This window comes from Cervus elaphus, chromosome 5, assembly GCF_910594005.1.
Source record: "Cervus elaphus chromosome 5, mCerEla1.1, whole genome shotgun sequence".
NCBI lineage: Eukaryota > Metazoa > Chordata > Mammalia > Artiodactyla > Cervidae > Cervus > Cervus elaphus.
In genome coordinates, this window is record NC_057819.1 from 20,200,413 (window position 1) to 20,214,887 (window position 14,475).

Below are 14,475 nucleotides of genomic sequence, written 5' to 3' on the forward strand. Positions count from 1 at the left end.
AGTACATAGCTCTATTTGCTTACAAGCACCTGTGGACCTACTGCCTAAGTAAAAGTATGCTAAAAATGCTGACATTCTCCCTACCAAGAAGGGGATCTCCGCTCAGCCTTCTTTTTCTATCCTCCTTAGATTCCCAGGTGAAGCCAATGGTAAAGAATCCGCCTGTCAACTCAGGAGACATAAGAGACACGGGTTCGATCCCTGGGTTGGGAAGATCCCCTGGAGGAGAGCATGGCAACCCACTCCAGTATTCTTGCCTAGAGAATCCCACAGACAGAGGAGCCTGGTGGGTTACAGTCCATGGGGTCGCAAAGAGTCGGACACGACTGAGCATGCATGCACAGCTTTCTAAGGCACCACTTTTAACCTCTTTTTCATCAAATGTCTCTTCTACAACTCCTATCTGTTCGAATTTCTGTTGCATATCTGAACTCAGCTGACCAGAAAAAGCTGACTGCAGAAGACTAAGTGAAAAATCCCCAGTGAAATATTTTGTTTTGCGTCGGTTCTGAGGTGCAAATCCTAAAGTGCTGAGCCAACGCACACTGCATTGGCCGGAGGGGGCTTACCTCACATAATCCTCTGCTGCTCTTCCAGCCCCTAAGGCTTTGGCTGAAGAAAACAGCCCACTTTTAAAGAGAAAGGAAAGTATGGTGCAAGGATAGCCCTTCCCAGGAAACCAGCCTCAGCCTAGCACAGGACTTCCATCAGTAACCGTCTAAAGCACCTGAAAAACCACCGAGGAGGCCACAGCTGGAAAAATGCTAACAGCCAGTCTGTCCCAAAGGACCAAGGAGACAAAGACCGGCTGGAGCTTTAGAAAATCCCTGTGCTAAACGCTATCCAATTTCAAGATTCGCTTCAGAATAGCTAGACCCCCAAATAAACTATATTGTATTAGAAGAAAACTGGATTCCAAGAGAATTCTGATCATAAAGATTCCCTGAAAAAAAAATAAAAATTAAAAAATTTAAAAAAAAAAGATTCCCTGGATTTAGGCTGAAAATGAAAAGGAAAAAAAAAAAAATGAGATGAGAAAGGATGAAATAAAGAGCAAAGTTCCAACTTCTGTGAATCCACAGAATTTGAGAATTAGGCAAGTAAAAAGTACATTTCAGGTGTGGTGTCTTTGTTTCACCAACCCCCATTACCTGAAAGCTGTTTAAAACAGACATACCAAAGAAACTTGATTTCCCCTAAGGATTTAAGATCAAAAATATCAAATTCACCTTTAAAAAAATAGGAAAATAAAACTTTGTTTAGGAGATGATCAAAGAAAAGGAAAAGTTCAAAGAGCATCATGCCCTCATCACAGCTTTCCCCTCTGCCCTATTGAGACCCCCAGAGGCAAAACAGACTACTAGGAAGACCTAACCCCAAAGGGCATCTCTCAGACAGTACCTCTGATCCTTGGCTGCTCATCAGATCCTCCACTGGATGGAGGAAGAAAACTTGGCCAGTTCACTGGTTTCAAGCTTTACAGCCCAGAAGACTCACCGGAGGAGCTTTTAAACCACCTGGTAACAGGTCACAACCACAACAATGAGGGCAGACCATCTGGGGCTGGTGGCCAGGTGTAAGTAGATTTTTTTTAATTTATTTATTTGGCTGCACCAGGTCTTGGTTGCAGCATATGGAACCTAGTTTCCCAATCAGAGATCGAACCCAGGCCCCCTATATTGGGAGCGTGGAGTCTTAGCTACTGGACCACCAGGGGAGTCCCAGATTTCTGAAGCGCCTAATGACTCTAACATGCAGCAAATTCTGGGAACCACAGGGCTACATCGAACAAATATTGATCCACAGTCGCAAAAGACAGTGAATCCACTGTGATACATACCACAAATACGTAGTTTATCAGAAGTGAAAAAGTCTCCTCTGAGTTTCAGCTAACGTTGAAATAAAAAAAAGAAACTAGTATGTAGGAAAACATTTTCCCTTTCTGCCAACCTATTCCAATGAAAAAAGCAACTTTCAGTCCAGTCTCCAAAGGCTTTTATGCCATTACACCAAACAAGGATATACTGTGCTGGTTCAAAAGAACAGAGCTACCAATACAGCACCAGGCCCAGAGGCTTGATGGTTCATGGAGCTTCTTCACTTTCATTTCCCTCCTCAACACAAATCTGATTAAGTTCAACACCTGATATTAAGAAGCCTAAGTTATCATGGGTTGAAGAAAGAAAATTTACCGAAAGAGAATAGTGCCTTATGAAGGCTGAGGGACTGTGTTCTTATGATTTCTACTCTTTAATAGATCTTTTTCAAAGGATGATAGAAAAAGTGTTCAGAATAATCAAGACATGACCCATTTCTAAAGGAATCAAGTTTGTAGAGAGACGTGATTTTGTGATCTCAATGTATTATATTAAACGTTATTCAATGACAATTTAGGCCAAAGGGGCTTTAAAGATGTTTAAAATTTACTCAGTATCCGTAACTCTTTAACAAAAGCAGCTGCTGTATGGGCAAAAGGGCCACATAAATGTAAACATTTAATCTCCTGCAATTTGGATCATAAATTCAAGTTGTCCAAGCTTCAACTGTTTTTATAGAGACATCTAAAGCATTCACACATATATTAATAGTTATTACAACTTAATAGTAATAAAAATTATTTGAGGGTTTTTCAAAAAATAATAGATTACTCTCAGGCTAATTGTAAACATTTGCAGTACAAAAGGAATTAGGACATTTACAAAATAAATGTTTCATTTTTTTTTTTCTAGTACTTTCATTGCTCACTAGCTTTGGTTTCAGGCCTATTAAGGAACCACTACTTGGACTACTGTTTCCCATTCTTAGAGACACTATAAAAGATAGGGAACAAACTAACAAAAGAAAAGGCAAAGAAATTTTTGTGTTAGTAAACAGGTGGTAAACACAACGTAACTATCCTGATTATCCACAGCTAAAGCACACCAGAGTCAAGTGACTTATCACCTACTTTCTCAATTGGGGATTTCTTGGTTTGCTCATCTCCTTGCATAGATTTTGAGTAGCCCTCTTCTTTATGTGCTCTCTTTGGTTGGTTCTGCTTCAGCCTTTGAGCCCATGATGTTATCGATTTACTATTTAAAAAGAAAAAAACAAAATACCTCTCTTTAAATGCTGTCTTCAAATAAAACTAAACACTGATAGAGACTATGCTTCGAACTGCTTTTCTAATAGCAGCGAGGGGATAGATTTTTATTGAGTTGCATGAATTTCTTTTTACAATATCTTATTATTAAAGACAAAACAGAAGAAAAGGACTGACTACCAGTGATTAACAGTATGTATAGTCTGTAGCCAAGGAAAGAACAAAAACCACCACAGTGGCACCTACAAGTACTAAGTATATCTCCACAGTGAAACCATACTTATTTAGATGGACTTATGGGTACCCATATGAGTTGTTATAGTTAAATATCTTACATTAGATGACACCCTTCAGAGACATAAAACTGAGTGTAACTTTTAAGTGATTATTTGCCTTACAAATTCAGCCTAAGTTCCTTTTACTGAAAAGTCCCCTGGATGAATTAAAATGTCATTTAACTTACAAAATCTCTTCTAATATATAAAAAACATAAAATTGAGCATGCTTGTATATAATATTTGGTTTTAAATAATACGAACATGTGTGACAAAATTCCAGTTGATTCAGTCCTATACTCTAATTTTCAGCAAGTCAGTAGTGACTAGAAAATATAAAAGGTATTTTTCTGGCGAGGCCTCCCACCCTAAGAGTTTTCATAGTCTTATTATCAATGGGAAGGCAGTCGATGTCATTAACATATAGTGAGCTTTGTTACTTTCAGTTTTCCAGAGGCAATAAAAAATTTGATAAAACTGACATGTTCAAACACATCTCATTCCAACTAAAAAGAGCTGTATTTACTAAACATGTTTAGCTTATTATAAATGCATTTAACAAGTAAAACTCCCTTCAAGTGATGGAGAAATTCAACTTACTTGTTTGTTTTTCCATTGTATACTTCCGAAATCTTACTTTCACCAGGAAAACTGTGTTCAAATTCACCGGGGAAAATGGGAGTCTCTTCTTTTGGATGAATATAAAAGCTCTGGTTTTTCACTCCGTCTCCAAGCGGCTCCGCTGGCACCACCGCTGCTCCAAACTGTCCTTCAGCAGCCTCTGTGTGCTCCATGAAATCTTGAGCGTCCTTAGATTTGTAGGTGTTTAGTTCTGAGATGCAAAAGGTTCCATACCCACTGCTCACTGAGCTACTATCCACATTGCAGTCTGGTTGCGACAGGGATGCTTCTTGCTGCATTTCAGACTCTTCAGACTTGGGATAACTGATAACATATTCATTTCTCTCAGCGTTTTCAGAAAAAAAACCCATTTGACTTTCTGAAGATCTTTGTTTGCTTAAAGAACTTCTATCATAGGAAGCCCAGGAAGCATTATTGGTCTGTAACTTGACTAAATTCTTTATTTCCTCCTGTATACGCTAAAAATAAAAAAGAGATTTGGGGGGGGGAAAAAAAGAGATTGTAGAATTATAGATTCTATAGAATCTATATTAGATTGTAGATTAAATATCACATTTTCATAAATGTCTTAAAAATACTCCTTTTAAAAATAAGAGATACTACTCTAAAGATGACACTTGTGTCTTACCTTTAATTTATAAGCAAATCTGATATAAAGAATTAACTAACTGGGGGCCTCTCATCTTCTGAGATGCCCCACACTCTGACTGCAGTGTGTTTCTCCCAAGGCCGCTCTTGCCTTTTGAGATAGACCGCCTTCTGTCTATGAAATGTGTGCCTCTCTATGTAAATCCACTTATCTATCACCTTGGCTTTCACGGAGTTCTGTCTTCAATGAGACATAAAGAACCTGAGCTTCAATAAGTCCTGACACTAGGAATTAAGCCCCTACCAGGGTGGAGGACGGAACTATGATGCTGACCCTCCTGACTTCAGTCTACTAAAGCGTGGACTCTGTAGATCTCTGCCCCAATTCTATGCTGAATTCTCCTCTGCTCAAGCCTCCTCATGAATATGCATGTGCCCTTAGTTAAAAAACGTCCTCAATTTTACAGTTCAGGGAGACACTGCTTTGGGTATTCTCCTTACTTGCTGCAAGTAATAAATCCTTCCTTCTCAAAAAAAAAAAAGAGAGAGAGAATTAACTAATTGGTTCTGCAAATTTTACAATATAAAACAAGAATCAATATAAAGAACAACTTACTTGAATCTGGTTGTGGAATTGCTCCTGCTGAGCCACTATCTGCTCTTGGCACTGTTTTTCCACCAAACTGAATAGTTGTAACCACCTGGTCTATTAAATTATAAAATATTTTGGTTAAAAATAATTTTTTAACTTAGTATTTCACAGAAATATTCTTCCAGTGGGAAAGGGCCTTTTTAAAATGTATTTTTAATGTAAAAATTATAAGCTAAATTAGTTATAAAACTATAAAATTAGTTATAAAAATGCAAAAATACAAGGACATAGGCTTGGGCACCCCTTTATGTTTCCTGTGGTCTGGGTAAACTTGAAGGTCTCAGTAAATCTGATTAACTTGATGTCATCTGCTACCTTTCTAATTAATCAACAACTGCTGGTAGTTGCACTTCGAATTTGTCTTAAGCTCCTCTTCCTTTCCTCATAACAGCCAATGGTAGTCTTAAACATTAACTTGGACCCAGAAAAAGAATCACACATCTTAAAACAACAAATAGGTTTGGTATTATGAGAATTTGACCCCAAATTAATTTGTTTTTCAAGTTAAAGAAAAAAATTTGAGAGTAAGATATTAAAGTGTTTTAAACACTGTAGCAGCTTAAAAAAAAAGAAAGAAAAAAAAAGACTCTGAAAACCTATGGAAGTGACCTAAGATTCCCTTCAGAGCCCCTTTTAGGTCCTGAACCATCCTGACCAACCAAGAGTACTTAGTGCTCTTGTAACTAGATGAGGCCAAATCACAAGAGAGGGGTATGAATTCTCCAGAGGCTGAGTTCAAACTAAAGGCTGGTCTACTTTCAGTAACAGTTCAGGTCAGTTCAGTTGCTCAGTCATGTCCGACTCTTTGTGACCCCCACGGACTGCACCAGGCTTCCCTGTCCATCACCAATTCCCAGAGCCTGTTCAAACTCATGTCCATCACGTCAGTGATGCCATCCAACCATCTCATCCTCTGTTGCCCCCTTCGATCTTTCCCAGCATCAGGGTCTTTTCAAATGAGTCAGTTCTTCACGTTAGGTAGCCCAAAGTATTGGAGTTTCAGCTTCAGCCTCAGTCCTTCCAATGAATATTCAGGACTGATTTCCTTTAGGATTGACTGGTTGGATGTCCTTGCAGTCCAAGGGACTCTCAAGAGTCTTCTCCAACACCACAGTTCAAAAGCATCAATTCTTTGGCGCTCAGCTTTCTTTATAGTCCAACTCTCACATCCATACATGACTACTGGAAAAACCATAGCTTTGACTAGACGGACCTTTGTTGGTAAAGTAATGTCTCTGCTTGTTAATATGCTGTTTAGGTTGATCATAGCTTTTCTTCCAAGGAGCAAGCGTCTTTTAATTTCATGGCTGCGGTCACCATCTGCAGTGATTTTGGAGCCCAAAATATAAAATAAACAAACAGTATGCAACAATATATAATGTCAAAAAGTAGCTACTGCAACAACTCGCTTCCTTGTTTAAAACCATCCAGTGTCATTTCCATTCCATTCCCTACAGGGCCCTGTGTGATCTGGGTTGCACACACCTCCCAGCTTCCTCTCAAATCCCTCTGTCCCTTTCATGACACACACTGGCCTCGCTGGCCTCCTTCTGTTCCCTGGACATGCCCAAACTGTCTTCCGCCTCAAAGGTCTTGTACTGACACCTGCTGTACCCTCTACCTGGAAAGCTCTCTCCTCAGCTCTCAACGTGGCTGGCTCCTTCCCATTCCTCAATTTCAGCTTAATTATCCTCTTCTCTCGAAGAGTTTTCCAAACCATCCTCACAGGCACTCTCTTTCTTGGCATCCTGTTTAGTTCCTTCAGAGCATTTACCACAATCAGCAAATATCTCATATGTTCACTTGGGTTTACCAGTCTCCCTCCCATCCCTGCCTGTATTCCAGCACCTAGGATACAAGACCAAGTTAAGAGTGGGCACTCAGGGGACTTCCCTGGTGGTTCAGTGGCTGAGACTCTCTGCTTCCAATGCAGGGGGCCCGGGTTCATACCCTGGTCAGGGAACAAGATCCCATGTGCTGTAACTAAGTCTCTGTAACTAAGACCTCATGCAGTCAAATAAATAAATAAATATATATTTAAAAAAAAAAAAAAAAAAGAGTGGGCACTCAGATATACAGTCTAAACAAACATATAACAATGGATATTGAAAGCTGAAGGAAATCAACCCTGAATATCACTGGAAGGACTGAGGCTGAAGCTGAAGCTCCAATACTCTGGCCACCTGATGTGAAGAGCCGACTCAGTGGAAAAGACTGATGCTAGGAAAGACTGGGGGCAAGAGGAGAAGGAGGCGACAGAGGATGAAATGGTTGGATGGCATCACTGACTCAATGGACATGAGTCTGAACAAACTCAGGGAGATAGTGAACGACAGGGAAGCCTGGCATGCTTCAGTTCATGGAGTCACAAAGAGTTGAACATGACTTAGTGACTGAACAACAACAACTGCAAGCTGAACTTTTCTTGGTATTATGGACCACACAATCCAGGGATCCTCCCCATTAACGGTGAAAGTCATTTATACAACGTAACAGAATTAAGCTGAAATCTGTATAACACTATTAAGGAAAAGCGGAGAAAACCTCAAGATTGGAAAAGAAAGCCTTAAATGAAATATGAGGGCACTGACAGGAAGTGAGAATTCTAAATCAACTGACTTCAGGACAAAGAGGACTAGATCAAATCAAGTCCCTTACTTTCTCAACTTACAAAGTACCTTATATTAACGAAAACAGAAAAGAAACAATCAGGCAACAGTTTTCTTAAGTTATACCCCTATACCCTTAGGTGTTTAATCTGATATAGTTATTATTCACGTAAAGCTTAACTATAATAATGATAGAAAAACAACTTACTTAATAAAAATAATCATAGTATGTGAGATAAGCTATTAATCACATCCTTACCATCACTTTCTTATTTAGGATACAAATGAAGAGAGTTCATTCAGGCTATAAATTAGAGGAGATTTTTGTTTTTCTGAGACAGATTTTATTGTTTACCCTTTAATTTTAAATAAAGTAACTTAAAGAATATTATTAATACAGTGATAACATTATACACTTAATTGTTAAGAAGGGCTATTATTCATTTCAAACTAAAGTGATTTGTACCACCTGCATTTTATATATTGTTGGAGGATATGGGCACCTGACTGAAGTTTTCCTGTGAACGCACTTTTCTGATGCTATCACCTGCATGGGATTGCTGTAGTTTGGTTCCCTAGTCTGACCTGTTAAATACCCTGTGGGCTTTCCCATAGTTCTGACTCCCACCTCTCCACCAACAACTTGTGTGATTCTGAACAAGTAAATGTAATTTCTTTATACTTCAGTTTCCTAGTTTAAAAAAAAATTACGAAGGAGATATTTTACATTCTTTTACTGTCTTTAAAATCCAGTGTGTATTTTTTGGAGTGGGGGTGGGGGCCATGCTGGGTCTTTGTTGCTGTGCAGGGGCTTTTCTCTAGTTGCAGCGAGCAGGAGCTACTCCTTAGTTGAGGTGCACAGGCTTCTCATTGCAATGGCTTCTCTCATTGCAGAGCACAGGCTTAATCAGCGCACAGGCTTAGCTGCTCTGTGGCATGTGGAATCTTCCCAGATCAGGGGTCAAACCTGGGTCTCCTGCATTGGCAGGCAGATTCTTTACCACTGAGCCACCAGGGAAGCCCTCAGTTTCCTAATTTATAAAATGGCAATAACAACACGTTATTTGTGGCTGGGAGGATTAAATTTTAAATATGATGCATGCCAGGCAAGGATCTCAATGGGGGAACTACATGTTGAAATCTGTGAGGTCATGGTTGTCACAAAGATAGTGGGAGCACCACTAGCATTTAGGGGGCATGGTCCAGGGATACAAAACACAGGACAGTCTCCACAATAAAGAACTATCTTGTGTCCGTTTTATATTATATTTTGAACAGTTTTCAAGTCACCGAATTGTCCAGGAATGCAACTACCAAGATGTTTCAGAACTTGCTCAGAAATTAGGCGCCATTTCAGAAAATCGTGTCCCCAGCTACGGTGCTGGTGCATCAAAGGCAGCCGAACGGTTCTGTGCTGACAGCCGCTGCGTTCACGGAGAGTCTACACAGAGGTAAATGCTGGACTGCTTCATTATGTCCTCTAATGTAGATACACCTGAGCATTTATATACTTACATATTATCTTATTATAAATAAATATTATTACTCCTTTATATCACAGGACATTACACTGACTTTTTTCAAAGCAGATACAAGCAGGTTATATTGTCTGTGAATTTCATTTCAGGACAATATAAGTTGATGTTATTTTAAAAGCTGTTATAAAAAGAGGGCTTCAGGTCTAATAAGGTTGAGGGCCACTGACAGAAAGTATCTCATATACTGCCCAGCAAATAGGTAAGCAATAATCATCAGATAACTGTTATTATTATAATCAGTAGTGCTAAATAGTTAAAATGCTATAGATATTGATATGCTTTAAAATTTTCTTACAATCATAGAAATATTAGCAAGTACTTTAAAATGCATTAGAGGAATTCCCCTGGGGTCCTTGGATTAGGACTTGGTGCTTTCACTGCAGTGGACTCAGTTTCAATCCCTGGTTAGGGAACTAAGATTCCACAAGCCACACAGTACAGCCAAAAGCAAACAAAAAGAATATCTTAAAGTATTTCTACAGAAATGCATTAATAGATTCTTTCCTGATAGAATAAAAATATATAACCTTCCCAACTTTAAGCAGTGATAAACTTTGAGAATTCCAGAAGAGAAGTTTTAATAAAAGAATTCTAAAGAATCAGGTCATCACCAGATCTCTTCCAGAGCTCTGTAGAAGATTTAGTTCTTTAATAATGTACATTAGCTTCTTAACTGGTAGAAATCAAATGTTACTATTCCAAAAGAAAGGTATAAACATGAAATTCAGGGAAGAATCAGGAATAAGACTTAACACAATATTTACCCTCCCATTCTTTCTAAATCACTACCCTAAAGCATCAGAGGCTTTTATTTTCATATGTTACAAAAACACACAAAACAAATTCAAGAAATTTTACCGAAATGGCCAAAATAGCATTTCATATTCTGTCAAAGTATGAAATAGCTTACAAAGCTCTTCAGTGAATAATCAATTACATGTCAACATTATGAAAATTAAAGTCAATTAATACTAAACATAATTTAAAAAATCTGTTAGATCACAGAAGAAAGGGCAGAAAGAAACCAGTTCAAATGTTAGGAGGTGTAAGTGGCTAGCTAGTATCCTGGCATGTAATAATCTATGTCTTAAACTCACAAATATACTCTGATTCTGATTGAAGATGTTGATTTCGAAGATTTCAAATAAAAATTTCTAGTTAAAAACAAATTTACCAGACATCAAGCCACATTCAGGCAATTTGCCTCATATTTTTTTAAAGCACTAGGGGAAACATTTCATAAAACATTCCATTACTATTTACATCATTTTACAAGGACATTTTATAGGTCTTTTGCATTAGCACATATTGATCATTATGTGGAAAAAAAAGTATAAAAAGTTAAAACAGTTTCAAGTTTGTGGTTAACAGTCATTTTTATAACCAATTATGGATAATGAATATAAATAGCTATTACTGATTTCTTAAACCAGATAATCTTTCATTCTATTTATTCCACATTCTGAAAATTAACACAAATTATAGTCTTAGAACTATAATTAACATTTAAAACAAAATTTACTGCTCTCTAAATAAAGAATTTAATAATAATGTTTTATACATTTCTACAAATCATTACCAACTCTAGCCTTGGAAAAGTGTATCTTGGGCATTACTGCATGACACAATATTTACATATAAATATTCTTTTAACTGTTAAATTTTTATATCGCAATTTAACCTATGGACAAAAGAAAGAACCACTTGACCTGAATAATCAATGTAAGTCAATGCAGCACAGCTAAATGCAATAAGGTACTAAACAGAAGCCTTATTTGTAAACAGAGCATTCAAAATATTTCAAAGTGAATTTATGTTTTACAAAATCATGACAATTCTGTTTAAGTTACTTAAAAGATTAGGATTAGTAACATATATCAACAATTTGGTTGGCGATTCTCATTTTTCTGAAAAAAGACAGTTTATAAAAACTAACAAAGTATAACAAGGTATTTTAGTTCACATTCACAATACATAAATTAGAAAGTCTAATTTATATATTAGTGAATATATTGTTAAAACGTACTTTTCATCACCTTCTTCACATTTGTTCTATATTGTTCCCTAATTAATATACTTGGCCACTTTATTCTAGCAATAACTTAAGTATCATGCTCTTTGGAATATAAATTGCTAATAATTTAGAGTTGAGTACAGACATATTCATACATAGAAATTATTTTTTTAATTCCAAAAATAAAACAAAACTAGATACCTCACAGTTTTTCCAAAGTTCCGAATCAGTCTTTCCACTGTTTTGTAGCTCTTGCATTAAAGAGGTGAGGACTTCAAATGTACCTTGAATTACAGATGGTCTGGTCTTCCCTGAGAAAGAGGATACCCCATTTGTACTAAGGTGGGGACTACTTCTGTTGAAACATAAATAATTCACATGGTTTTCTTCATTCTACCAAAGTGTTGAATAATTCAGCAGTTCAAGATTTAGCAGAGCAGTACAAAACTACTGATACTTAATCCTACTTAAGAGCACCTCATTTGCTGAAAATCTGATCACAAGTTTGTCCATGAAAGGAAAATAGCAGTGAAAGGACAGACAGCACTTAATTATATTTTTAAGAACAAAACAGAAAGACCTTCTTCAGAAGGGAGAGAATACTCCAAAGTAGAGCAGAAGATAAAAGTGTATGCTAAACAATAAGGAAAATTCTCAGCGACTCCGATCTAAATTATTCCAGAGGAGTATTTTACTCCACTTTAAGAGCAGTCCTTTACTGTAATGGAGATCCTTTCTCCACTGCCCAGAATTACAGTCACATCTTGTTAGCTGGATCCCCCTAATTTGGCATGATAAGCTCATGCTTATCTTTGCACTCTTTGAATAAAAGTAGTGCCAAGCAAATTAGTAGCAGATATTCAGGACTTATTTAGCCTATTCAATGTGTAAAATAGCACTAATTTTTCCCAGGAGGACTGCTTTTCCAAATCTGAGAGGAGTTTATTTCAGATTTGCTTTATAAAAACAAAAGGCATAATTAGGGACATTAAAATGTATTTAAATTCCAACCACTGAAAGGTCATTTTTCTTTTATTTATTGATACTCTGCTTTGTTTTACAAACAATTTGTGAAAAAGAGGACACTAATGAAAATAACACTAATATAATAAAGAGTTAGGATCAGAAAAATACTAATAAAAATTCAAGGGAAAGAACATAATATGGTATCCATTAAGGGTTTAATACACAATTATAGTTGTATAATAATCAAGTTTAAACTTGGCCAATTTAACTGCCAGTCACAATAAAAGGGAGACGGTTCAGTGACATAATTTTCATTAGAAAGGCACATTTAAGTTCCTCCAGGCAAATCAAACACTCTGTTCTAAAAAGGGTCTCTTCTAGAAGTGAATTTCAAAAGGGCTGCCAAATGATGACACAGGAAACAAAAAGCGTGGCCAACATTCAGGAAGCAGATACAGATTACGATGGCAAGTGTTTCTGGACCATGTCCCATGTTTTTTTTTTCTCCCTTTCTACCCTACTTTATGCTTTCTCCTTTTATTTCATATATTCTTGTAAGCTGCCTTAAATTCCTCCTGAGGAGGGCAAAGAATACACAAATCTTTTAAGGAATTTATTTAAAATACACAATTTCTTCAAGATCTATTACTGTGTGCAAGTTTGCTCCTTATTACCAGTAGGCGCCAGACTGCTATGTGTCTGCTTTACTGTACTTGCTTTTTATAGGTGATAAATGGCCTCTGCCTCTTTGCTGTTGTAAGCTAATGTAAATTTTGAAGCTGGCATGCTGTAGTTCATGGGGTCTCAAAGAATCGGACATGACTTAATGACTGAATAACCACAAAAAGCTTAGAAACCAAATAATCAACCTGTCCGACTGTGTATAAAATGAGAGTAAACAGGCCCCGATTAAAACAAACCAAATGTGGGATAATTTAAAAAGAAAATGCATAAAATTCATTGTTTGATAGCATCTATTTTGTCAACTCAGCCTGCTTTTTTGCTAACTTCCTAGTATTCAATTTTTTTTCAATCTTTCAAGATTGGTGAGGTATTTCTGCAACATGAAACATTATTTTTCCTTTTAGTTTCCAAATGGAGAAACAATATTTAGGCAGTTAAATTTTAAAGATATGCTTGTAATTTACCAAAAATAAAAAAAATGTAAAGAGAACTGCATCTAGCAAAACAAGTTCTTTTTCACAACGCTCCCCATGTAAAAGCATATCTCTGGGAGAAACGAAGAACACGAAAGTACTGAAATTATTCTTAAACAACTGTCCTTGAACGGTTCCTGATCACAGTTTTGGGGTTTTAAAAATGCAAACAGTAAGTATGACACTATTTGGATAAACTGGAAAATTATGCAAATAAAGTTATTTTGATTTGTCATTACATTAAAAAATCTATTCCCATTCTTACCTATTAGTATTTAAGTTCAGTCCAAGAGAATGAGGAGAATTTTTTATATCAGATTCTATAGAAGATGAAGCTTTCTGTGAGGGTTTCCCCAAGTCAAAATCTTCCATAGTGTACAGAAATTGTTACATGCTCTCATTTGAAAATTCAGGTTCTTGCATTGTTTGAAGAAACTGAATCTGAGTCATCTTCAGATGCTTCATCGTCTACAAGCATTTTCAGTTGCTGACATTCAGAAGTGAACTATCCGAAGGTCCCAGGAGAGTCTGAAAACCAATGAGGAACAAAATACTATTACAAAAAACTTTGTCAAAACTTTAGAAACCTTGATCCTTTTATACAAATCTACATTAAGGACAGCAACACTTTTCGTAATAGCCAAAATTACAACTCAACATGTCCATCGACTGTTGGATAAATAAATGTGTTGTATCCAAGTGATGTGAAGAGCTGATTCTTTGGAAAAGACCCTGATGCTGGGAAAGACAGACTGAAAGCAAAAGGAGAAGGGGGCGGTAAGAGGACGAAATGGTTAGACAGCATCACTGACTCAATGGACATGAATCTGAACAAACTCCAGGAGATAATGGAGGACAGAAAAGCCTGGCATGCTGCAGTCCACGGGGTCACAAAGAGTCAGACAAGGCTTAGTGACTGAACAACAACAATCCATATAATATTTCTCAGTCA

General features: G+C 37.0%; 1 protein-coding gene across 6 annotated transcripts in view; it reads right to left on the bottom strand.

The window, feature by feature from the left end:
* The window catches only part of MPHOSPH9 (M-phase phosphoprotein 9), a 53,769-nt gene that overhangs the window by 36,858 nt on the left and 2,436 nt on the right, over nucleotides 1-14,475 (bottom strand). For 4 of the 6 annotated variants that reach the window (XM_043901998.1, XM_043901999.1, XM_043901996.1 and 1 more), the window contains exons 2-6: nucleotides 13,789-14,051; nucleotides 11,602-11,755; nucleotides 5,204-5,293; nucleotides 3,958-4,457; nucleotides 2,948-3,071 (exon numbers count right to left, since the gene is read on the bottom strand). In XM_043901998.1, coding sequence (XP_043757933.1) covers nucleotides 2,948-3,071; nucleotides 3,958-4,457; nucleotides 5,204-5,293; nucleotides 11,602-11,755; nucleotides 13,789-13,895 — 975 coding nt within the window. In that variant the 5' untranslated portion in view covers nucleotides 13,896-14,051. The remainder of the gene's footprint in view (nucleotides 1-2,947; nucleotides 3,072-3,957; nucleotides 4,458-5,203; nucleotides 5,294-11,601; nucleotides 11,756-13,788; nucleotides 14,052-14,475) is intronic. The other 2 variants (XM_043902000.1, XM_043902002.1) reach the window with 2 other exon arrangements.